The sequence below is a fragment of the Leucoraja erinacea genome, chromosome 9 (genome assembly GCF_028641065.1).
Source record: "Leucoraja erinacea ecotype New England chromosome 9, Leri_hhj_1, whole genome shotgun sequence".
Classification (NCBI taxonomy): domain Eukaryota; kingdom Metazoa; phylum Chordata; class Chondrichthyes; order Rajiformes; family Rajidae; genus Leucoraja; species Leucoraja erinaceus.
In genome coordinates this window covers 23,991,927-24,018,535 of record NC_073385.1, presented here as the reverse complement: position 1 = coordinate 24,018,535, position 26,609 = coordinate 23,991,927, and the positions used below count along the sequence as shown (strand labels likewise).

At 40.9% G+C, this 26,609-nt stretch overlaps 1 protein-coding gene across 5 annotated transcripts in view; it reads right to left on the bottom strand.

Annotated features, from left to right (window-relative positions):
• The window catches only part of LOC129700135 (potassium channel subfamily K member 10-like), a 35,227-nt gene extending 11,165 nt beyond the window's left edge, over window positions 1–24,062 (bottom strand). The window contains exons 1-5 of one of the 5 annotated variants that reach the window (XM_055640356.1): window positions 23,842–24,062; window positions 21,566–21,888; window positions 13,913–14,030; window positions 10,303–10,463; window positions 6,969–7,155 (exon numbers count right to left, since the gene is read on the bottom strand). In XM_055640356.1, coding sequence (XP_055496331.1) covers window positions 6,969–7,155; window positions 10,303–10,463; window positions 13,913–14,030; window positions 21,566–21,888; window positions 23,842–23,926 — 874 coding nt within the window. In that variant the 5' untranslated portion in view covers window positions 23,927–24,062. Of the gene's footprint in view, window positions 1–6,968; window positions 7,156–10,302; window positions 10,464–13,912; window positions 14,031–21,565; window positions 21,889–22,046; window positions 22,331–23,841 lie in introns of those variants that run through there. The other 4 variants (XM_055640355.1, XM_055640357.1, XM_055640358.1 and 1 more) reach the window with 4 other exon arrangements.
• Window positions 24,063–26,609: the final 2,547 nt, after the last annotated feature.

Below are 26,609 nucleotides of genomic sequence, written 5' to 3'. Positions count from 1 at the left end.
TTCCACCCCCCTATTTCCAGATTTCAAATTAGCTAGGTGATGTTCAGAAACATAATTTTGTGTTTGTTAATTTTAACTTTAGAGATACAGCTTGGAAACATGCCCTTTGGCCCACCAAGTCCATGCTGACCAGCGATCACCCAGTACATCAGCACTATCCTACATAATAGGGACAATGTATAATTTATACAAGCCAATTAACCTACAAACCTGTACGTCTTTGGAGTTTGAGAGGAAACCGAAGCACTTGGAGAAAACCCATGTAATCACAGGGACCTCCGGATGCTCCAGTTTCCTCCAACATCCCAAAGATGTGAGGGTTTGTAGTTAATTGGCCTCTGTAAATACCCTGAGAAAATGGGATAACATAGAACTAGTGTGAATGGGTGATTGCTGATCAATGTGGATCGAAGGGCCTGTTTCCATGCTGTATCTCTAAACTAAACTAACCTGCTAACAAATCACCAATCCCATTCTCACAATAATAAATGTGTACTCAATGGAAACCTTGGTCATTTCCAATTCTGTTGAGGTGTTTTGCTATCTTGGCTCAGCAATCCTGACAGATAGTACAGTTGGCTTTATCTAATTCCAACCAGTAAATAAAATTTCTGACAACTCAGTCGCCAATGTCACCTTCATGGTCACAATACCAGATGATTCAGTGTTAAGAAGTTTAATTTACCAGAAGATTAATTTGGAATTACAACGTTGTGTGCCCTCATTGAACACAGTTGATCTTATGGATCAGATTTTGTTATTTGTCCTATTCAGCACATTCTTTCAAGCTTTTATTAAAATCTCATCTGGAGTACACTCTTGAGTTTAGAAGGATGAGAGGGTATCTCATTGAAACATATAAGATTGTTAAGGGTTTGGACACACTAGAGGCAGGAAACATGTTCCCAGTGTTGGGGGAGTCCAAAACCAGGGGCCACAGTTTAAGAATAAGGAGTAAGCCATTTAGAACGGAGACGAGGAAACACTTTTTCTCAGAGAGAGTGGTGAGTCTGTGGAATTCTCTGCCTCAGAGGGCATTGGAGGCAGGTTCTCTGGATGCTTTCAAGAGAGAGCTAGATAGGGCTCTTAAAAATAGCAGAGTCAGGGGATATGGGGAGAAGGCAGGAACGGGGTACTGATTGGGGATGATCAGCCATGATCACATTGAATGGCGGTGCTGGCTCGAAGAGTTGAATGGCCTACTCCTGCACCTATTGTCTATTGTCTATCATTTGGGCGTTGTGCCTTTTGATGTCTTTCGGCTATTTGCATTGTGATAACAAGAAAGTAATCTACTACTGTTTTAAATACAAAACCATACTTTTACATCAGTCAATATTGCTGACTTACACCAGGAATTGTGAACAAGGGCTTATGATAGGTGACTAAAGTAATTGGATAGGAAGGAACTGCAGATGCTGGTTTACACCAGAGGGACACAAAATGCTGGAGTAGCTCATCGGGACTGGCAGCATGTCTGATAGAAGGAGTAGGTGATGTTTCGGCTCGAGACCCTTCTTCAGACTGAGAATCAGGGGAGACACAGAGATAAGGCAGGGCAAAGTGTGAAAATGAGACATCAAAGGTGATGGCACAAGGAAAATGTAGAATAGATCATTATTAGTTTCTGTTAGGAGGTGCAACGAAGCATACAGAGATAAATTTAATCAGGGAGACAGACTGGTCAGAGAACTAGGAAGGGGGAGGGATGAAGAGAGAGGGAAAGCAAGGGATACTTGAATTTAGAGAATATTCATTCTGCTTCAATGACATTTAACCAAGTAACCCTTGCTTTCCATCTCTTCCTAGTTCTCTGACCAGTCTGACTGTCGCTCTGATTAAATTTTATCTCTGCGTCACCTCCTAACTAACTATGATCTATTCTAAAGGTACACAAAAATGCTGGAGAAACTCAGCGGGTGCAGCAGCATCTAAGGAGCGAAGGAAATAGGTGACATTTCGGGCCAAAACCCTTCTTCAGACTGATGGGGAGTGGGGGGGAGAAGGAAGGAAAAAGGGAGGAGGAGGAGCCCGAGGGCGGGGGTATGGGAGGTGACAGCTCGAGGGTTAAGGAAGGGGAGGAGACAGCAAGGGCTAGCAAAATTGGGAGAATTCAATGTTCATGCCATCCGGACGCAAGCAACCCAGGCGGAATATGAGGTGCTGTTCCTCCAATTTCCGGTGTTGCTCACTCTGGCAATGGAGGAGACCCAGGACAGAGAGGTCGGATTGGGAATGGGAGGGGGAGTTGAAGTGCTGAGCCACCGGGAGTTCAGGTAGGTTATTGCGGACTGGGCGGAGGTGTTCGGCGAAACGATCGCCCAACCTCCGCTTAGTCTCGTCTATGTAAATCAGCTGACATCTAGAGCAGCGAATGCAGTAGATGAGGTTGGAGGAGATACAAGTGACCCTTTGTCGCACCTGGAACAATCTATTCTAGATTGTCCTTGTCCTTGAACATCATCTCTTTTGATGTCTCGTTTTCACACCTTACCCTTCCTTATCTCTATGTCTCCCTGTCCCCTGACTTTCATTCTTAAGAAGGGTCTCCACCCGAAACGTCACCCATTCCTTCTACCCAGAGATCTTAACTAAAGTAAATGTCTGGCCAATAGGAATTGAAATTTTTTAATTCAAAGTCAATTTCTGTTGCCTTTTTCTCAATTTCTTTTCAATGTACAAACACTGCTTTTTTTTTTACTGTTGCCATATACATGAATGTAATAACTCTATGTAACACCCAACCCAAAATGTCACCTATCCATATTCTCTAGAGATGCTACCTGACCCGCTGAGCTACTCCAGCACTTGGTGTCCTTTTGTGTAAACCAGCATCTGCAGTTCCTTGTTTCAGCGCAAGCCATTAGTGATTTGCTGGAAGGCAGCAAATTTAGTACCTTTATTGAAGAGGGGCAGCTGAAATAAGTCAGATAAAAATTAGGTAGAGAGTACAAAGTCAGTGTCAGGGTGACTAGTGGAAAAATTCTGAGGGCCAGTTTTATTTTAATCTTGGAAAGGTAGGAATTAAACAGAGAGAGTCAGCACAGCATTCACTGTTGGAGATGTAGAAACAAAAAACTGCAGATGCTAGTTAATACACAAAGAAAGTTCTTGTTTCTAAATGTCATGGTCATGGTAACTGATGTCATATTTAAATGTACCACATGTTATTATGGATCAGAAAGGTCAGAGGACACATGTTGCCAGGATGTAAAGGAATGGCGGATGAATAAAACAAAGCGTTTATGTTCAGTGTTTATTACATTCAGATCCATGCGAGGATCCGACGTTGGTGACGAGGAGGGGATAGTGGAACAGCAGAACCAACCTCTAGAGAAGAGGGTGAGAATTGACCAAGCAGAACGCAAAGATTGGAAGAAGATGGAGGTAGTGGTCAGACCAAAATGACAGAGATCATCCAAGAGATACAAGGACTATGAGATGTATTAACATATGAAAATGAAATGTTATCGATGTAGCGAATGACATATCCTAAATGATGTTGGAATGTTCAGTTTACAGTATGGTGATGCAGATATCCTTTTTGTTTGATAAGGGAGGGATGTCATGGTAATTGACGTCATATTTAAATGTATCAAGCGTTACGAGCAGTCAGAAAGGTCAGAGGACACATGTTGCCAGGATGTAAAGTAATGTTAGGCAAATAAAACAAAGCGTTTATGTTCAGTGTCCCTGAAGCATGTTTATTACATTTCGGATTCAGGTGAGGATCTGACAGTCACCTGTCCATGTTCTCCGCAGATGCTGCCCGATCTGCCGAGTTACTCCAGAATATTTTTTTTTTAATTTTTTTTAAAAATATTTTTATTAGAAGTAGACATATTATAAAGTATAGTTACATATTATAGTAAAAAGACTTTTCATATACATCAGTCATACATTATTAAAATTTTCAATTATCAATGACTTCTGCTTCTAGTGTTTTTATTTTTTATAGAAAGAGAGAGAAAGAGAGGGTAGAAAGTTCCAAATAAAAAACCCAGAAAAACGGAAGAGGTGGAATGGGTTACCTGTAATACGTCAATGGAGATAGGTTCGTAGAAAGTATAGCTTTTCATCTGATCCCGAGTTCAAGTTTCAGTTGGGTCCTCGTGCTGTGCCAATCTATCCCTTCAGATAGTTAATGAATGGAGCCCAGATTTTATCGAAAAGATCTTCTTTGTCCATTAAGACGAGTCTAATTCTTTCTAAGTATAGGGTCTCCGACATTTCCGTAATCCACATTTTAATTGTGGGGGTTGTAGGGCCTTTCCAAAACTTTAATATTAATTTTTTCCCGATTATTATACTGTAGTCGAGGAAATTTCTTTGGTTTGTTGTGAGTGTTAAACTTTGTTCTGATATTCCAAGTATTATTAATTTTGTGTCTGGGTCCAGTTTTGTATTAATAACTTCTGAAGTTATTTCAAAAATATCAGTCCAGAAATGTTTAAGTTTTATACAGTTTGCAAACGTATGTGTTAAATTAGCCTCTAGATGTAGACATTTATCACAAATAGGAGAGATTTGTGGGAAGATTCTATTTAGTTTTATTTTAGAGTAGTGTAGTCTATGTAAGACCTGGAATTGTATTAAAGTATGTCTGGCATTTAATGAACATTGATGTATTTGTTGTAAACTTTCGTCCCACATATCTTTCGTTATAGGGTGACCTATTTCATTTTCCCATTTGTATCTATATGGTTCGGTCGGTGGTACCACGTTGTTTAGTAGGGTGTTATAAATAAAAGCTATTAGTTTTTCAGTATTAGGATGCTTGTTCAAACATTCATCAAGAATTTCTGATTCCCTACTCCTGTAGACTTGTGTATTAGTTTTAACATAATCTCTAATTTGTAGATATCTGAAGGAATTATTTGAGTGCAGTCCATAATTCTGTTGTAACTCTTGAAATGAAAGAAAAGTGCCTTTCCCATGAGTTACTCCAGAATTTAGTGTTCTTTTCTCTGTTGTCTGATTAATATCATACATTTTTTTTGGAAGGAATAATTAACAAAAGGTAATGTGGTTAATGTAGTGTACATGGACTTACTGGCCTATGACGTGGCCCACATTGAAGTCTGGTCGAATAAATGAGAGCTTGGATGTTAGGCATGTTGTCAAATTGGATGCACAGCTGGCTAGATAATAGGAAGCAGAAGGTGATTTTGGTGGGCTGGTATTGTGATTGGAAGTCTGTGACCAGTTGTGTACCAAAGGGATTTGAGCTGGGACTTTTGCTGTTTATAATATGCATTAAAAAGTTAGATGCTTAGGTGCCATTGCAGGAAGGTTTGGTAAATTTGCAGATTGATAGTGTTGCTAACAAGGCTACAGATTATATTTATCAGTTGGTTAGTTGGGCAAAGGCAAACAGAATTTAGTACTGATAATTGGGGGGCAGAGACTCTCACAATATTTAATAAGCATCTGAATATACCAAGGCCAGTAGGCTATGAACCAAGTGCATGTAAATCAGATTCATGTGTACAGTCGTTTGATGGTCGACATAGATTTCCACGGTGTGCGACTCCATAATAATGATTCTAATCCAACATTACTCATCTGAATAGAAATAACTTAAGGCCTGTTTATGTTGCAATAAAATCAATAATTTATGTGCCTTGTGGCCAGCTCTCTATATATAATTTATTCGATATAATAGCAGTATTTAAAAGACATTTTTGGACAGGTAGATGGCTGGGAAAGATTGCGAGGGCTATGGGCTGGACATAGTCAAATGGGACTAGCTTAGATGGGGCATCTTGGTCGGTATGGACGAGTAGGGCTGAAGGACCTGTTTTCATGCTGTGTCACTCTGTGATTCTCAATAAAGCCAGGCAGATGTGTCCTGCTCTGCTTTTGTATTCAGAGTTGAATATCTTACCAAGTGCTCCTTAGACTCACTAAAGGACTAAATTTCACTTGATCTTTACACAATCACATTCCATGACTTGTGACTGTATGGATCATTTTTGAAACAATTATGTTCAGCTATGTGTTTAATAAGGAACTGCAGATGCTGGAAAATTGAAGGTACACAAAAATGCTGGAGAAACTCAGCAGGTGCAGCAGCATCTATGGAGCGAAGGAAATGGGCAACGTTTCGGGCCGAAACCCTTCTTCAGACTGATGTTCAGATATGTGGCCTGATTGCACTGTTTCATGATAAATCTAATACTAAGGTTTTGCAAATGAATGTTTCCTATTTTTTTTATACAACTTCAGCAGATAGAGGCAGTGCCCTGTACAAGCTGGCAATTAAATATATCTATAATCATAAACATATGAACTTAAGAACATAAGAAATAGCAGTCAATAGCCACTTTGCCCCTTGAATCTGCTCTAAGTATGATCATTAGTCTCTATTCAATGTTCTTTCCCAATCATTAGACCTTTCAATTTACCTATAATATAAAGGTTTATCGCAGTTTTGAAGACACAAATCAATCAAATTTTACAACAATTAAAATGTCATCACACACCAGAGAGTGTAGAATTGTTCTTTAAGTAGATCCTGAGAAATCTGGGATGCATTGGGTTTTATATGCCATTACAGATTATTTTAATTCAAAGCATGAAATCATAATATTTATTTTCTTTATATATATTAAGCATCCTTCTAAATTGCGACAGAGCTAGAACAGAACTATTATGAAGATTTATGCTACAGGCAGTTTCCATTGCCAGACCAATTAAACAGATATTGCTATGCCCTGCCAGCCAAGCTTCATCTCAGAACATCATTATATTGTAATCACTGGCTTGCCTACTTTTTAACTGGAATAGTTTAGGATTTTGTTTGCTCATTCTGGTCATACCAAGTGTTTCGATCTAATAATTTGTATACAAATGCAAAGTTGATCCCTGAACACTTTACATAAACATATACACCAAACAATGACAGTGATATTTTTTCGAGCAATACATTTGTACCAGTAATGATCTTAAGGCAATAAATAGTTTACCTGCTACGTAGTCACCAAATCCCACTGTCGTCAAAGTGATAACAACAAAATAGATGGAATCCAGCGTTGTCCATCTTTCGATGTGTTTGAAAATAATTGCTGGAATAGTCACAAAAACAAGACAACCCGCTAAAATAAAAAGGATTGTGGAGATGACTCGAATTTTAGTTTGACTCACTTGCTTTTTCTGGAAAAAAAGGATAAATCAATTAAGGTTCACATTTAAAACTGATGGCATAAATTGAATTAATGCAAATGTTTCATATTGAGAAGCTAAAATTAGTTATGAGGGAAACACATATAAATGAATAGTCACAATTACAGTAATGTAAAATTCTTGGATAAAATAGACCATTTGGAGAAATGCACACATGGAGGACAAATAATGGAAATTAGAGGGCAGTGCCAATTATTTGTGAGTTGGGCATGGCTAATTGAGCATAGCTAGATTGGAAGTCCTTTAACTTCTGGGAACTAAACCAAACCTTCAGAATAAAATTATCTTTCTCATTTATATATGAGCAACCGCTGCTGTTAAAACAAAATTTGTTACTCTCACATAAATGAGGAGATCATAGATTTATATTTGGCTGATCTTCATAAATATTCTTATAATTACCTCCAAAAGATACTTGGTTGATTTTACACTAATATGCAATGTAAACACTATATGACTTCACCTCAATTGACAACAATTTGGAAAAAGAGAGATCATAAATTATTACTTTTGGAAATAGTGTTGTTGGACGTGTTTTTGAGGGGTGGTTGCCAAGGTGGTTATTATCCTTCATCTTGTAAGCACAAAACTTAGTGCTATTTTTAAAATAGATTCATGAGTATTATTTCCTGAACAATTAAGTTTTATTGGTAACAATATATTTGTAAATTAACCAGCAGAAAGAGATACCCTATTTGATCCGAAATAATTTCATGTCGATTTTTTTAATCTCTGGACCACATCAAAAGAAAATCAATTTATTTTTACAGCTACTTTGAACCGCTTATGCAACTTATTGTGGAAATTTGCTGATCTCCAAGAAGAGAACATCTATGGAAATTCTAGCCACCTCTCTCTGAGGTCCAGATAACACTGTATAACACTGTACTGTTTCAGGAAATGCATATCTAACACTGAATCATATTTTGAGTTTTTAGTTCAGGATGCTGAATGCATTTGGAGTTTAAAATATTATTAACCCTTTTCTGGTAGTTTCAGCTGTTACCATTTATTGTGCCTATTACTAAATTTACTTCAATTGGGTAATAAGACACATCTGAAGTCCAAATTGATCTGAAATTCCATGCTGAAGGATAGGATGCTAGCACATGTTAACACTTCACTATCCCATAGAATGGTAGACTTTAGATTTTCCTTTCAAACTGACCAAATGGTGATTTTTTTTTATCCTTAGTCCTGCTCTCAGTGTAACGTGTGTGTGGGGGGGGAACAAAAAAATATTATTGAAGGTTGAAGGGAAAATCAAAAGGCAAAATAAACCAGGACGGCCTATATTACTATTTTAGATCTGGTGACCAAGAAGTGTATACTTATTAAAAGTGTCAATTATGATACAATTTAATATTTACTTCAAAGGTTTAATCTGAAAACAGTATGTTTAATCTAAATAAACCCAGTTATAATGGTCTGAGGGGCAAGTTAGTTGTGGTAGATCAGATGACTACATTGAAGAACGTGACAGTAAGAATTCAGTGAGTAGCATTTAAATAGATAATAGCTGATTTGCAACAATCATGCATTTCTTCTAAAGAACAAAATTACAATAGTGGTCCAATCATCCATTGAAAGAGATTACAGATAATGCTAGATTGAAGAAAATGTTAAAAACAAGTTGAAAGAAAAAATCATTAGCCTGAGGTTGGGAGTACTTTGAATTGGACCAAGGATGACCAAAGCATGAATAAAGAAACTATGCTTTGGTATTGGTTTATTATTGTCACGTGTACCAAGATACAATGACAGACTATATTTTGTGTATTACCCAGCCAAACTGTAGCATACATGAGTAATCAAGTAGTGCAAATGAGAAAATAAACAACGTGCAGAATATTGCTGCAGAGAAAGTGCAGATAAAAAATAGTGCAAGGGTCACATTTAGGTACTTTGAAAGATGCAAGTCTTCCTCTTTTCACTGTCTTGTATAATGTGTATGATTTATATATAATTTATATTTTTGCATGTTGTCTGTCTATGTGTCTGTATGCTGCGGCGAGCAAGATTTCCATTGTACCTGTACGTAATCATACTTATGCACGTCAATCAACTGAACTTATCTTGACTTGATGTGAGGCATCCATTCAAGAGTCAGTGGAGACGAGGCTATTCCTTAATCTGGTGCTTTCAAACGTTTGCATCTTCTGCCCGATGGGAGAGAGGAGAAAAGGGAATGACCGGTTTGTGAGTGGTCCTTGATTATGTTGGCTGCTTTCCCGAGGCAGCGTGAAGTGTACATGGAATCGATATGGGAGAGGGAGAGCTGCTTTCACAATTATTGTGGTCTTGGCTGTAGTAGTTGAATACAAGCTGTGAATCTGTTGCAACATTAGGCGAATTGCTGTTGATCAAGGCTCCCTGGGATGAAAGCATCTGAGGTAATAGGACTTCCCTAACCATTCCCCGCTCCAGATTATGACAACACGTCCGGGCCAGTTGTTTTCCATAGGTTTACCCTGAGGAAGGCAAACCTGTTGTATGCGATGTTGTATGCGACATTGATTGTGGACACGGGGGTGCCCAAGGCTGTCAGATTGGACAACGGCATTCCACTGATCTTGAAATCACTTTGTATTCTCTTGGAAATGATGTATACTAATATAATTTCCCATATATCCATCTCAGATCTTACCATACCAACTGCTTATCTTTACCATTGGCTGACATGCAGTGTGTAAAGGTTAATTTTGCCAAGGGATGCACTTTACTCTGCTATGCAGCATTGAATCAGGTAGCCAGAACAGGAACAGTATTCAGGGGACAAAGTAATTTTCACCTCATTAAATGCTGGATTATGTATTTAGAATCCTTTGGATGGCAATTGATCATCTGGAAGAACTGCTGAGAAACTGGTGTGTGATATTTCATGAAATATAAAGCCAATATATCAAAGTTATAATCTGCTTTGCCTGTAAAAGCCGCTTAAAGAACTTGTTTTTAAAACATCCTCTTTAAGTAATTTTATTTGACAACTTTGGTGATGCACCGATTTTGTTCTGGTCATCTATGCAATTGTATTAGTAATATATCAATGCGCAATAGCTGAGATTCATTTCGGTAGTATAAAACAATAGATTAAAATAATAAATACTGTCAACTTACTCTGAATACTTTCTCCACTCTTGCAATACTTTTACCGAAGATTGTGCCTAATTGATCCCCAATCCCTGCTAACAGAAAGCCGAAAAGTGGAATGCCAAATAATGCATATAAGATGCAGAATATTTTCCCTCCTTCAGTACTGGGTGCAATATTCCCATAGCCTATTAAAATAAATAAGAACATATTTTGGGGATTAAACAATATAAACAAGCTTGGTTGCTGTTGCTGATTAATAAATGGTTGCTACAAATTCATACATTAGATCATCAAACAGTTCTAAAGACATGCAAAAGATACAGCATAGATGTGGCAACTAGGTTCAAATCCAGTAACCAACAACCTGATTAGACCTAATTAAGCCTTGGCCTTTCATTTATTTCTAGATACTTATTCCTTACATTAGGTAGTTTAAAAAAAAGCGTTCATCAGTTAGGCATCTAGTTCAGTCCTTATGTTAAATTGCAGTAATGCCCACCACTTGATACTGGAATAGTTTATTATTGTCATGTGTACAGAAATACAGTCAAATCTTTGTTTTGTGTGCTCTGCAGGTAAAGAATCCTATACATGGTTACAATAAATCTTACATGAGTGTAACAGGTTGTGCAAAGAAAGAGGAAACAGATTGTAGAATATTATGTAAAAAATGCAAGTGCTGTTGTTTTACCTGTAAGCCCTGAATTAGCAAGCTGATGGGGAATCATACCAACCCAAAAATCAGCATTCAGTTTTCAATAACATGTTGAAACCTGAATGACTTGTATCCCTGCCAAATATGTCTAACCTGTTAAGAAATAATTCAGAAGTGAAAAATGAAAATATACTGTGCATAAGGGAAAATGTTATTCTGCAAGTTTTACTTTATTTAATAAAGTCAGCATCAACAGTTTCTTATTATTAATTGTGCAAATGCTGTTTTTAATACACAAACATTGTAAAGTTTGTGTCACCAATGATGACATATTATACTAATTAGACCTAACATATTAACTATCTAATTAATTAGCAAATCTAACTCTCAACAGCAAATTACACATTAAAAAAATGATTTAATTTGCAAATGATAGTTTGTATAATGATAACAGTAAATGTCCTCTGTGGCATAAAGCTTTCCTCTTAAAATGTTAGTACATACTGGTATAGCCATCTCTTAGTTAACCTGAGTGTATGCAATAGATCTTCTAATAACACAACACTCTCTATAAAAAACATTTCATCAAAATTCTAAGATCATGTAGGATACAATACGAATGTTTTAGTTTTGATATTTTTTTTCTTTGATTAAAAATGAAATATAATTTATGCAAAAACAATCAATGTAATGTTCCAGTGTACACAAAAACGCTGGAGAAACTCAACGGGTGCAGCAGCATCTATGGAGCGAAGGAAATAGGCGACGTTTCGGGCCAAAACCCTTCTTCAGACTGATGGGGGGGTGGGGGGGAGAAGGAAGGAAAAAGGGAGGAGGAGGAGGAGGAGCCCGAGGGCGGGGGGATGGGAGGATGGGAGGAGACAGCTCGAGGGTTAAGGAAGGGGAGGAGACAGCAAGGCCTAGCAAAATTGGGAGAATTCAATGTTCATGCCATCCGGACGCAAGCTACCCAGGCGGAATATGAGGTGCTTTTCCTCCAATTTCCGGTGTTGCTCACTCTGGCAATGGAGGAGACCCAGGACGGAGAGGTCGGATTGGGAATGGCAGGGGGAGTTGAAGTGCTGAGCCACCGGGAGTTCAGGTAGGTTATTGCGGATTGAGCGTAGGTGTTCGAATATAGTTTGTCACTATGAAAGAGCTTATAGGACTCATATGAAATTGGAAACGTTATTTCAGTGAGCAGCAAACAGAAAACTCTTGTACGTTATGAATGCTGAGAGATTGATCATTTGTAATCTTTCATGCAAAAATATACAAAGGAGTCATTCCAAAAGGTTACCAGCCAGTTGAGTTTGAGAAAATAACTAACAAAGTCATTGATAATACAACCATTTTGCAGGACATACAGGTGAGAAAAAAGTATATAGTTAATTATTCTGTGTGTTTCCATACCCACATAGCTCATGGCCTCCAAATTAATATTGTTTAAGAATGCTAATTAGTTTTTAGATGGATGAACAGAATGAAAAAATTGGTGTCAGAAAAAAAATTGTGTATGTAAGCAGATGGAAAGTGTCCAGCAGAATGTTTTCATTGATGTGGCATTTGGTATAATTCAGGCTCATAAATAAGCATCAATTCCGAATTTGTATTTTTACTCAGCCCATTAATTAGAAGGGCATTTCGATCAGTTTGAACCATACCAATTCCAGTTATGCATTGATAAGATACTATTCAAATTAGTGAATATACTTTATCCAAAAGATTAACTGCAGTCGACACAAAGTGCTGGAGTAACTTAGCAGGTCAGGCAGCATCTCTGGAGAACATCGATAGATAACGTTTCGTGTTTGGACCTTCCTTCAGATTGATTGTAGGTAGCAAGGGGAAGAACGCTGGAAGAGAGGAGGGGAAGGCTAAAGCCTGGCAGGTAATAAGCAGATGCAGTTGAGGGAAGTTTTTGATCAACAGATGGTTGGACAGAGATGGAAAGGCAGAATAAGGGAGACAAAAGGATTGTAGAGTTGTGAATTGTGAAGCCTCAGCAAGGAATGTTTGTGGAAGGGGAGAAGTAAATGCAGGTCCATGTGAGGTACAGGGGAGAATGAGGAGGGAAAGAAGGGAGCAGTGTGGGGGGAGGAGGGAGAGGGGGAGGGTTTAACAAGAACCTCCTCCTCCACTGCTTCCAGTGTTCCTGATGTAGCTTCCTGTACATTGGAGAGATCAAGTGCAGACTTGTCAACTGTTTTGACAAGCACTTGTGCTCAGTTCGCCAAGGCCTACTGAGCATTTTATTTGCTAGCTATTTTAACTACTCTTCGTATTCCCATACTGATCTTTTGGTCCTGGGCCTCCTCCATTACCAAAGTTAAGCATTTTCTGCCTGGGTAGCTTACAGCCCAATGGTATTAGCATTGAATTATCTTGTTTTAGATAAATACAAAACCCTCCCAATCTCCCTTCTTCCCTCCCAATCTCCCTTTTATTGCCCCACCTGGGTGCATCTATTTCTCCCCTCCCCTTCCACCTACATTCCTTCCTCTAGCTTCACAATTCAAATATCTACAATCCTTTTATCTGACACCTTTTGTCTTATCATTTCAGTCCGTTGTTCAACTATCTGCCTATCGACCTCTCCCCCCCCCCCACCTGTATCAACCAATTATCTCCCCCCCCTCCTCCCACTCTTGCAGCTTTCTCCCCCCACCCCCCCCCCACCCCACCCACCTACCTCCTGAGTTACTCCAGCACTCTATGTCTCTTTTTGTAAACCAGCATCTGCAGTTCGTTGTTTCTAGATTAACTGCAGAATTTTGGTTGTTGCTCATCATCCCTAAATTGGAGCTTACCCGATAACTCATTCCACCTTTACCCTAACACTGGTCGGGTTTAAGTGTGAGAAGGGAATTTCAAAGAAAGCTGAGTAAACTATCACAGAATCTCTGGACTACTTTACATCAACTGAAAATGTGTGCATATATACAAATTATACTGGTAACAATGTTTTAAGGAAATTACCTATGGTGGTTATCACAGTTCCAGCAAAGAAAAACGCACTGCCAAGTTCCCAATGACTTGTATTGTTAGTTGAGTCACCTATAGGGTTCACTCCTGCACCAAGAGCTTCAATTGCATGCTGAAAAGAAATGTGTATATAAATGTACTTTCAAATCGTCATCAAGAAAACAATATAACTTGTAATGTGCAGGAATAAATCTAAGTCTTTGCAAAAGAGTCTAATCTGTACAGTATTATGCAAGTCAACACAGCTGTGAGCCCTCACTATGTAGCAGACAAACTCTGAAGGGCCTGTCCCACATACGTGCCCTTGGCACGCTAATTACGCGACCTTGTGGTCGCATTGAGCCGCGACGGTCCCGCGAAGGTCGCGAGCGACTTCATTCGACCGCACAGCCGTCTGGAGCGCGTGACGTTATTTGAAGATAGACACAAAATGCTGTAGTAACTCGGCGGGACTGGCAGCATCTCTGGAGAGAAGCAATGGGTGCTGTTTCGGGTCGAGGACCTTCTTCAGTCTGAAAAGAAGGGTCATGACCCGAAACGTCACCCATTGCTTCTCTCCAGAGATGCTGCCGGTCCCGCTGAGTTACTCCTGCATTTTGTGTCTATCTTCAATTTTCTTGGCCCCGCTCTGGGAGTAGAAGTGGGGGCGGATCCGGACCGCAACAGCCGTGAGTCCCAGGCTGAGCTCGGCGATCGTTTGCCCGCTTCTGCTGCTGTTGAAGGTGAGATGTTGCGTCGCGCCAGGGTCTTGGGCCCGTCCCACTTTGGCCGTCAGTTCCGCGACAGCCGTTGGCGTGCGAAGATTTTGTTCGCTACAAAAATTTCGGAGCCCCGCGCGATGTCGCGCACAACTACATACCCCTCCGCGCTTCTCAGTGGGACCGGCCCCGCGCGGCCATACGAAGCCCATGCGCCTCAACGCGACCACGAAGTCGTGTAATTTGCGTGCCAAGGACACGTAAGTGGGACAGGCCCCGAGTTCATCCCAAAGATAGACAGAAAGTGCTGGAGTAATTCAAGGGGCCAGGCAGTATACCTGGAGAAAAAGGATCCATAATGTATCAAGTCAAGATCCTTCTTCAGACTGAACCAACCCGAAACGTTACCCATTATTTTTCTCCAGAGATGCTGCCTGAGCCGCTAAGTTACTCCAGCACTCTATCTTTGGTATAAACCAGCATCTGCAGTTCTTCGTTTCTACACAGAGTTCATTTCACTCTTTCTGGCCATAGTGGAAAAGGAGTAGTAACTTCAAGGTGAAGCCTCTGTGATGTGAATTGGAAGGAATTATTGTTAAGCATTTTACCTCTTGATTGAGGTTTTGAAGTAGTAATTTAATTTGTCCTTCCAATTTGATGATTCGGATTGTGATCATTTATATGCAGATTATTGGTTTCATGATCTGCAACTAAGTGATAAATTCAAAAGTAAGTTTGAATACAAGTGGTTTGAATGCTTGAAATTATGCTTATTATATTCAGAAAGATATCAACAAAGGCATGCAATTCAACACTCATTATGTCAGGCGTAATACTCCCAGACAAGGGCATGCAAGGAACGCATGACTATCTCCCCCTTATTACCAACATATATTAAATACACTCATAAATCTATATATTTAATGTAATTATCATATCATTTCAAATCTGATAATTATGTTAAATACATATAGATTTATGCGTTTGATTTTAATAAATGTGCTTAATGGGTTAATGTCTCACCAAATACAAACAAAGTTAAATTTCTATGTGTGCTAATGAGAGGACAAGTTAAAACTTCAACTGAATGATCTTTCACCAGTTATAATATTTTGCTGCTTCTCTGATGATCAATTTTCATTGGCACAAAGATTCAGAAAAAGTTATAGAAGAAAGAGCCCACCAAAAATGTGCAGATTTACAATATATTTCTTGATATGGTTAAGTCACCAAAGTTGTCACTAATTCTGGGATTTTTAAAATATCAGAATTAGTAACGACTTAGGTGACTTAACCATATCAAGAAATATGTTGTAAATCTGTACATTAGTGATTCATTCAGATTTTTTAAATTCTAAATTGAAATAAATATCAATTCCTGAACATTAATAATCTTCCACCGACAAGTAAAATATTCTATGGCAAAAATCAGTCTGCTGGAGAAATTCAGTGGGTCGGGTAGCATCTGTGAAGAGAAATTAATAGTAGATATTTCAGGTTGAGACCCTTCTTTGACTTGAATGAGTGGAGGGGAGATAACCAGTATAAAGAGGAAAGGGATGGGTCCAGGGTAAGAGCTGGCAGGCAATAGGTGGATCCAGGACAGGTGGCCGATTGGGAAAGGGGGAGATGCAGCGAGACCTGGGTGTCATGGTACACCAGTCATTGAAGGTAGGCATGCAGGTGCAGCAGGCAGTAAAGAAAGCGAATGGTATGTTAGCTTTCATTGCAAAAGGATTTGAGTATAGGAGCAGAGAGGTTCTACTGCAGTTGTACAGGGTCTTGGTGAGACCACACCTGGAGTATTGCGTACAGTTTTGGTCTCCAAATCTGAGGAAGGACATTATTGCCATAGAGGGAGTGCAGAGACGGTTCACCAGACTGATTCCTGGGATGTCAGGACTGTCTTATGAAGAAAGATTGGATAGACTTGGTTTATACTCTCTAGAATTTAGAAGATTGAGAGGGGATCTTATAGAAACTTACAAAATTCTTAAGGGGTTGGACAGGCTAGATGCAGGAAGATTGTTCCCGATGTTAGGGAAGTCCAGGACAAGGGGTCACAGCTTAAGGATAAAGGGGAAATCCTTTAAAACCGAGATGAGAAGAACTTTTTTCACGCAGAGAGTGGTGAATCTCTGGAACTCTCTGCCACAGAGGGTAGTTGAGGCCACTTCATTGGCTATATTTAAGAGGGAGTTAGATGTGGCCCTTGTGGCTAAGGGGATCAGGGGGTATGGAGAGAAGGCAGGTACGGGATACTGAGTTGGATGATCAGCCATGATCATATTGAATGGCGGTGCAGGCTCGAAGGGCCGAATGGCCTACTCCTGCACCTAATTTCTATGTTTCTATGTTTCTAGGAAGAATGGATTGGTAGATGGTGTCATGGGGAAGAGGGGGAGAAGTAAACATCTGATTGGTGGAGGTAACCAGGGGCTGCAGATGATGGAATCTGATTGGAAATGGTGCCAAATAAGGGAGGATAGATGGGAATATGGGGGAAATGGGCCTAATGAGAGGAGAGTGTGAGCGACAGGCAGTTGGTGAGTGGGATGTTGTGAGAAAGAAGGGTATGTGTGGAAAATTGATGAAAGGACTGAGGGGGAAGGGGCTGGGCAGTGCAGCTTACCCAAATTTAATGTTCGTGTTATTGAGCTGTAAACTACCCAGGCAGAGTATGAAGGTAGACAATTCCAGCATCTGCAGTTCCTTGTTAAACAGACAGAATATGAGCTGCTCTTCTTCTAACTTGCATTGGGACTCACACTGGCAGTGGAGGAGTCCAAGGACAGGCCGGTCAGTGTAGCAATGGGGAGCAGAATTGAAATGGCTGAGAGTTTTGGGTAGCCATGGTGGATGAATAACAAATGCTCGGCAAAGCGCTCACCTAATCTGCGCTCATTGATGTAGAGGAGGCCACGTTGAGATCCCCTTGATGGGTGCCCTCAATGTGTGCACATTCTATCCTTGACAAGTACCCAGTCCTCTTCCACCTTCTTCCAGGGAACAAAGAGCCCTTCCAGGTGAGGCAGAGATTCAAGTGCCCCTCCCCCCCCTCCTCTTTAACTATTGCCTTTGCTGTTTTCAATATGGCTTCCTCAACGTCAATGCTACCAAGCACAGATTAGACAACATCTTTGCCACTTGGAACTCTCAGTTGCTAGCCATTTTAATTCCCCTCTTCATTCCCATGTTGACCTGTCTGTCCTCAGCCTCCACCATTGGCTGGGTGAGGCCAAACACAAACGAGGGCAAGAGCACCTCGTATTCCACCACAAGTGCTTGGCAAAGCAGTCATCTACAACCCAATAGCATCAACACTGATTTTTCTCATTTCAGATAACCTGCATCCCCTCCCTCAGTCCCATTATCCATCCTGTTCCCATACATTCTCTTCTTTCCCACAACATTCTCTTCCCTCTCACTGAGCTCTTCCTCATCCACACCATTTGCCAATCCCCACCCATCCCACCCCCCCCGCTCCCCCCCGATCTGATTTCATCCATCTATCCATCCAAACCACTAGATCCACCCGTCATGTTCCAGTTCCTGCTCCATCCCAACCTCTCTCTTGAAACTAGCCACCGCCATCCCCGGGCAATTGAGGGTTCTGCCCAAGTCGACTGCCTGCCCCTCTTCCGGGTCTACGTTCATGCCCGCATGTCCCTGGAGAGAGGGAAGTGGTGGCTACAGGGTCTCTGGAGGCCATCATGAACACTGGTTGCCATTGTGGAGGGGGGGGGGAAGCGAGTGCATCATTGATAAGAATGGAAATGTTGTAATTTGATGATTGATTGATTGATTGATTGATTGAAGTTTGCAAACTGCTGGGCAGTTTTCATCTTTTCTGTGCATGTACCTTGTAACTGTGATGCTCCTCAAGATTCAAAATTCCTGCGTCTGCAGTCTCTTGTGGCTTCAAATGATTTTATGACACTATTTGAAGAATAGCAAATAATTTCTGCAAGTTTTGTTCTCAATAAACTAGAGTCTCAACAAATGCAATCAAATAAAATAGTTTCTGCTGCAGTATTGGATGTTTCCGTTTGAAGGTTGCAGTGATCCACCATAAATTATTATTAACCTTCTGGTGAAGGCACTCTCACATTCTAGGGTCTGGACACAGCCACAGCGAAGGATCATTGGTATATTTAGGATGTATTTGAAGGAACATGCTATTGGTCGTATTCCCATGTATCTAAATTGCTTGCATGTGCATCCTTATGCAATCCACTCCACGGTACAATACTACCCTCAGACAGAAAAGTCTTTGGGAAGCTCCGAACATTTCCCCTAATTTAGCAGATATTGATAATTCAAGTAATCATCACCTTCAATGCATTTGCACAACCTTTACCCATCTAAATAAAAGGGAATTTGTAGATCATGACTTAAAACCTGATACAAAATTCATGATCTATTAGACAGCAGTGGTCCCTGCCCTCTTTTATATATATATATATATACACCCAAGACTTGTAATAACCAGTGGCAGACACATCAGATCACTGCAGAGGTGCCACCAATACAGCTTCCCCTAAATTCTCCAAATTCACTGGCTGATGAAGCAAATTTACCCAAGCTAATAGCACTGGCACCGAGGCCTTAATTAAATTCAGTCAGATCCAATGGAAATGTCATTGGCCACATGCATGACATTTGCATGTTCAATAGCTGACTCACGAAACAAGTACTAATTTCTGAGCTCTGTTATGGGAAGAGAGCCATGACATCGCTCAGAAATGAACAATAATGAGGGTTCAAAGATGTTCTCAAAGATTACTTGAAAAACATGAAACATGAAATATCCCAGCCAACACCTGGGAATCTTTCGCCAATGGCCACTCAAAATGGAGAAGGTAAATTTAGGATAGCTTTAGGTTTGCACATCAGGGTCGTTCAGAAGTGGAAGGTGCACACCATCTCCAAAATTACCCATCTTCTGCCCCATCTGTGATAACATTTACAGTTCCTGCATTGGGCTCATTAGTCATCTCATATTCCACAAAATGGCATTGAAGCAAATCAACGTACCAAGGATTTGATTAGAAAGTCACAATGTCATGGAGTTGACAATGGTGAAAGAGCCTCTTTGGCCCAATGAGTTCATGCTGACCAATATGCACTAATCCTACAATAATCCCATTTTATTCTCTCCACACTCCCATCGAGAAGAAGACATCCCCCGTTCTTCTTATTGCTGGGGCTCACGGGCTTAGGAGATGTAGAGTCTTGATGAGTAAATGCAGTGCATTTGTATATAATACAAACTATGGAAAAATGTTGATTGTGGCAGATAATTTCAATTTACATTTAAATATTATACGTATTATGCACAATTGAAAAATATATAGTATGGTTAATTGCTATAGGATGACATATTTGTTATTATTTTCTTTCTTGTACTATTAATTGCTTGCCCGGTGGCGTTTAGGCAAATTCAATAACAAATATTCTGCAGACCCAACTACTGTTTGAGAAGCTATTGAACAAAATAGTAAACATGGGTTTGGGGCTAATGTAAGGGTGAGTATTAAGGGTTGATAAATGGACACAAAGTAAAAAGTAGGAATAAACAGTTCACTTTTGGGTTGGGATGCTGTGACCTGTGGAGTGCCTCATGCATTCATAATCCATCTCATTTTTTTGAAAAAGCGGACCAGGTGCAATGTTGATGGCATTGGGCTGGGTTGTGGGTTATGAGGAGGACACAATAGGATTTAAGTGGTGGGTGGGTGAAATTATGGAAGAAGGAATATTCTGTGGAATAATGTGAAACCAAATACGGTTTAAAAAATAAGAACAATATGTATTACTTGGTGAGAGAATGAAATATGTTGGTGTTTAGAGAAACTTGAGTGTCATTGTGTGCGGAGAATTAACAATGACAAGTAGAACAGGCTGTATTTTTATATAAAAGAATTCAAGCACATTTGGTCTCTTTACTTAAGGAAACCTGTACTCATGATAGAGGGAATACAATGCAAGTTCACCAGATGGAATCCTAAGGCGGTGTGTGAGGGAATTGTGCTTTGTGTAAGGAACAAAGCAAGGCTAGGCATGTGCTCTTTTGCATTTAGAAAAACATGAGAAGTTGTCTCATTGTAATGCATAAAACTCTTAACAGTGGTTGACAGAATAGCTACAAGGATGATGTTACCCTCTCTGGTCCATCTATTTCCAGAAGCCACAGTCTCAAAACATGAGCTCAGCCATTCAGCTCAGAAATGAGAAGAAACTTCTTCGCTCAGGGAGTAATGAATCTCTGGAATCACTATCCAGGATGGTGTGTGGATGACGGTGGCTGAATGTGTTCAATACAGAGGTTGACCGATGTTTCCATATTCGGGGAGTGAATGGTTGGCGCGGAAAAGTGCCGTAGAGGTGAAAGATCAGTCATAAAATGATTGTGATAGAGTAAGCACGAGGGACCGAACAACCTGTTTCTGCTGGTGTCATAATTCACTGAAAATAGGAGCGGTGAATCATCTCACATTGTTCAGTACGCTGAGTTAAAACTGTCTGGAGAACCACGAATCCATTGAAAAATAAATGCAACAGTAGGCAAGTTACTACTTGTCCCCGATTCCTCCACATTGCTGCTGCTTTGAATCAGCAGCCTTCAAGATGCCTCAGATGTTTACATAAAGTGGAAAGGTATGTAGTGTAAGTCAGAGCCATTGTGCCAGCAATAATTTAGCAACCCTCCTTGTCGTTTGAACACCTGTTCGTCCTTATTTGGAAATCAAGATGATCATGCGGCATAAAAAACAAGTAAAATTAATTCATTTATCGATGACTCTTGGAGCAAATCGCACTCCTTCACCAAAACCCACCGAGCGCTTTCTTTACTAAACTTTCTTTTTGCTCGAGAGAGTTCAAGTGAGTAAACCATGTTCGTTCAGGAGATGCACAGAGTTGAACGAGAGCACACACCTGTCCTTACCTTAATAAGCGCATCGAGCTCATCGGAGTTCACACACGGGTGATTTCGAAGAAAATTGGATTTTTCCGCCGTGATTTTGTTCTTCTGTTTGCTTTCGAAAGGCTTTTCCAGAGCTCTAAAAACCGTGCTTCCGATCACCAAGTAAACCACAACCACCACGAAAATGGCCAGCACCGTCTTCCACTTCATGACTGTGTGCGATGACTGGTGACAACTGTCCATACTAGCTATCACCGTAGTCCTGGAAGATATGGACAGCCTGGATACCGGATAGTGCCCGTTGGTCTTTGAGTCACAGGCTTGCACAGTGGATTGGACAGCCACTAAAACAAAAATAATGAAGCATAATTTTGATCCCCAGGATAAGCTGAAAAATATACATTTATGTGCGCCAAAAGTTATCTACCGGTTTATCTAGCAATCTGATACCAGTTTAGGATACATCATAACTAGCATTCGGATACCAATTTAGGATACATACTAACTTCATATTTCCCTTCCGAGTCTGACCTTGTGACCAGGATGTTTCCTGGAGGTGTGCAGATTGGTGAAACGCCCACTGTTTCAGTTGCATGTAACTCGGCCTTTTTAAGTTTGTTCTGTGCAGTCGTGTCATGCATAAGCGTTCCCATTGCTGGAGTAGCATTTCCTCAGCTTTAAACAGGCGCATGCCATTAGCACTTCCTGGTGATGGTGACATCATTCATTCCCATAAAGTGATCTCCTGTGGTTGTGTTGTGTCAGGTTACACTTGGAGACCCCGGACGGGGGCAATTTGCCTTCAGTGTGCAAAGTAAATGGAACCGTCAAACTACATTAAAGGTGATAGGGCCGCCATGCTCCAGAATCCAATCGCTTACACCCCCATCCCCACCCACAGCACCGTACCTGCTTAGTTATAAAGTTAGCTAGAATAAGCCAACTGCAGCAAACTATGTCAGATGTTTAAAAACGGACACTATATCAGCCGGATTGAACCCCGTGCCAATAGGCAGCGATAAACAGTGTATGCCTTTAGTATTGCTCTACTGATCATTAATATTATTTGATGAGAGCAATTCGAGCCAGAAGCATCAAACTCATTAGTAGAAATTAACATCTTGTGTAGGATTACCGAAAACGATCGATTTCCCAGTAATCTATTGTTCATATAACGACGCTTGAAGCAGCACTATATAGTATATTCGCGGTTGTTATTGTGACCAACGTTGACATTATTGAACAGGGATCGCGATTTTACTATGTGTGGTCTCAATCCAAAAGCCAGTTTGGTTTATTTGCATACGATATCATCTAATGATTCACAACATTTTAGACGGTTTTGGTATCTAGGAGAAATTAATAAGTGGTTGGTATGGTGCCGGGAACAGAATAGTTGAAAGGTTAGTGTTGTCCGTTTTACATTCGGGGGCAGCTAATATCATCTAGAAATTGTTGTAGAGGGTATGTTGTGGATGTTGTAAGGAAGGAATAGTTTTCAAGCAGCGCACCAACGGGAATTCAACCAGACAGCGGTAAGAGATAGCAAATAGGAAAACTGGTAAAAAGCTGAATAGATATAAACAGTTTACCTCTCCATTTTAATACCCCCAGAAAATACAGTCTAAGTGGAAATCTATGTAACAGAGATTTTTCTCAATGTTTTTTTTTAATTTTCCTTCCCGCATCACACTGCGGGTGTTTTTTCCCTCGCTACATGCACCCCCCCCCCCCCCCCCCCCCCCCCCCCCCCCCCCCCCCCCCCCCCCCCCCCCCCCCCCCCCCCCCCCCCCCCCCCCCCCCCCCCCCCCCCCCCCCCACCCACTAAAATCATAGCTGCTCATAGCTGCACGGACCTAAATGATCGATTCGTGAAACGCAGAGAAGTGTGAGAAAAATAATATTCCCAATATGCAATCTGGAAATAATTGAAATGTACATATTCAAAATAACCCTTCTATTGCGATCCAACGCGTACGGTTGGGTGACACGATGTAAGTGCACCACTAACAGTGCAATACATCCCTCTCAAAATGGTTATTGCCAGGGTCTGTATTAGAACCCCATTTAGATGTGCATATATCGATGTAATGAAGCACACTCTTGGCTGCTTGAAGACAACAGTTGCACGTTCACGTAATTGGCCATCGATTCGCTTATACATAAATACATTAAATGATATGAGAACAATATCAACCACATGGAAAAATATCAGTGAATTCACGAAACAAAAATTCTGATGACACACACAAACACACACACCACGTATATATTCTTACTGCGTTACAGTTACCAACCTGGTGGCTCACAACTAGTGTGTTTTCTTGACGATTCTATTGGAAATTTCATCTTAGATCTCCAAAACCTTGCCTTTTCTTGCATCCGCAAATTGTAACCAGTTATTCTGAATGCGCCTGTTTAAGATGAGAGGGCATCCGCTGGAGTCAACATTTTACGTATGCGTGCTTTATTCCAAGTAAGTCGATAACAGAAAGAAAACGACTATAAAGCAAAACTCATAAACCAGGCTCGGCAACAACAGGAACGATTGGTGCGTGAATGGCCTCACCCTGCAGCGCGAACTGCCCGCACCTGCCTGTCATATGTATTTTTCCTCCGTTTAAAAAATAAAAGTATATTCTCTCGGTTTTTTTTTAGAAAAATAGCAGATTTTGCTTCCCGAGTGTCTGAAGTGGCAGAACTCACTCTTTGTGGCTGGAGATGGAGGCTGTGTGTGGCGGTGTCGTGTTGTTAGGTGGAGTTGTGAGTCGGAGTCACGCTCGGCTTATCGGCACATGATAGTGTCCTGCGGCAGGCACCTCATCACACATCCCCCACACAAAGAGGGCAGGGGCGACCGGCAGCAGGTAGTTTGGGTGGAAACGAGTATTTACTGCCACTACTACTGTAACGCGTAAACTGTGTGTGTGTGTGTGCTGCGATTCCTACCTACTTGGACAACGTATGCATAAGCATCAGCTTGCATGCGTGCATACATTTGTCTCGCAAGAACCGGTTGTAACATTCCACCATCTGCCAAGTGCAGACGCCTACACAATGCAAACATACAGTTTGCGATGTTTAAAATTACGTGTAATCGTTATTGCGGTCAATTTTTATTTTGGAATCGTTTAAACTTTTAAAGCCTGTGTGTTCTTATTTGAACGCCGTAAAGCGCTGCAGAACGAATTGTTCGTAAACTAACTCAACGTCTCTGTTCAGGCGTGGCTCTGGTGAAAATAAATACACGAAGCAGAGAAGGGTGGCATGAAATCATTGGCGATATCACCAGTGAGTTCAATTGGTGACTGCATTTTACATTACTTAATCGCATTGCGTCGCTACCGGTATTCCTGAGTCTACAAGCCTGCCCGGAATGTTAATCAGGTTTTTGCCGGGTGGCGGTTTTATCTGCAGCTACACGCCGAGACAGCATTGACAGCGTGAGGCCATACGGCGAGAACAAAGGAGAGGGGGCTGAAAACATCAAGTAAAATGAAAGCTGGGAGGGGCTGGGAATGTGGGGCGTTCATTCGCTACAGATGTCGCCAAAAAAGTTTTCTAAATCGTCGCTGTATAAAATTCAATGTAAACGCTGCATGCGTGGTGGAGTGAGGTACAAGGCAGACGTTCGTAGTGGAACTGCTGTGGCAGAATGTTTAACTGTTACGTGCAAATTTCTGCGTCGTTTTCCATAATGCTCGCCCATCCCTTGTTTCCCGTGCACCTGTCTGTCCCCGTTATTAGGACTGCGGCATTATTACTCCAAGCTTTCCTCCCTCATCGAATGGCAATCAATAAACCAATCATCTTCGTGATCTAAAACCAAACATAGTGCCTTAAAGGTGGATGCACATTTTTGCCATCAGGTCATCAGTCTGAAGAAGGGTTTCGACCCGAAACGTTGCCTATTTCCTTCGCTCCATAGATGCTGCCTCACCCGCTGAGTTTCTTCAGCATTGTTGTCGTCCTTCCATGTAGGTGGCATTATTTTATGTTCAACTCCCCAACAATTTCACTTGAAAACGATTTGATTTTTGTGTTTGTCCTTTGTATTTTCACCCACACCCCTCCTACCCCGCCACCCAGTCCCATAATGACCAACTGAACAATTACGCTCAGTCAGACTTGGCCCACGTGATATTGATGACTGAAACGGAGATAATTTGTTTCCACCTCGGATATTCAGAGTCCAGATGTTTGATTTCCCTTATATCAATAGAGAATCCCACCCCTTTCTGGCTTTAAATTGAAATCGAAAGTTTTACCTCAGATATTCAGAGTAATACAATAAACGTGACTGATTCTGGCTTTAAATTGAAGCGAAAGTTTATGGGAATAATACAATAACATGGCCAGGAAGAAGCATTGCCTGAGGACTAGGGGGTGGGGGGCAGGGAAGATTACTTTTGTGGTGGCCAGCATGGAAACTAACGGTGTAGGTATAACGAAGGACAAAGAACGAGGTGCACATGACACGCTCTCCCAAATCCCTTGATTCCTTTAAGGTCCGGAAATCTATCATTCTCCATCTAGAATGAAAATAAGAATATATGCAGAGCATTCAACTCTTCAACAGCCCAATACAATTGTTGGCAGGTTAATTGGCAACTGTAAATTACATTTGCTGTGTAGGTGAGTGGGAGGTAAAATCTTTAGGCAGTTGATGGGTCAATAACATGGGATTGGTATGGTATTGCCATAGCTGGGTGCTGGATGGTCAGCGTAGACTTGTCAGAGCCTTTTTGGCACTGGATAATTTGAGGAGTCCCACCCTCTCCCTATTGTCCCTCGATGACCTTTGCTCCTGGAAGCTTAGTTTTCTTCTTAAAACATTCATTAACTTGGATATGACATGTTTAGAGGGACATGGGCCAAACACAGGTAGGTGGGACTAGTGTAGATGGGACATGTTGGTCGGGGGGGGGGGGGTGCAAGTTGGGCCATAGGGCCTATTTCCATGCTGTATGACTCTATGACTCCATAATGTGGCCTTGACAGTACTCTTTGATGGCAAATTCATAGGTTCACTGTCTCAGTGAATACATAATTCACTGTCTCAGTG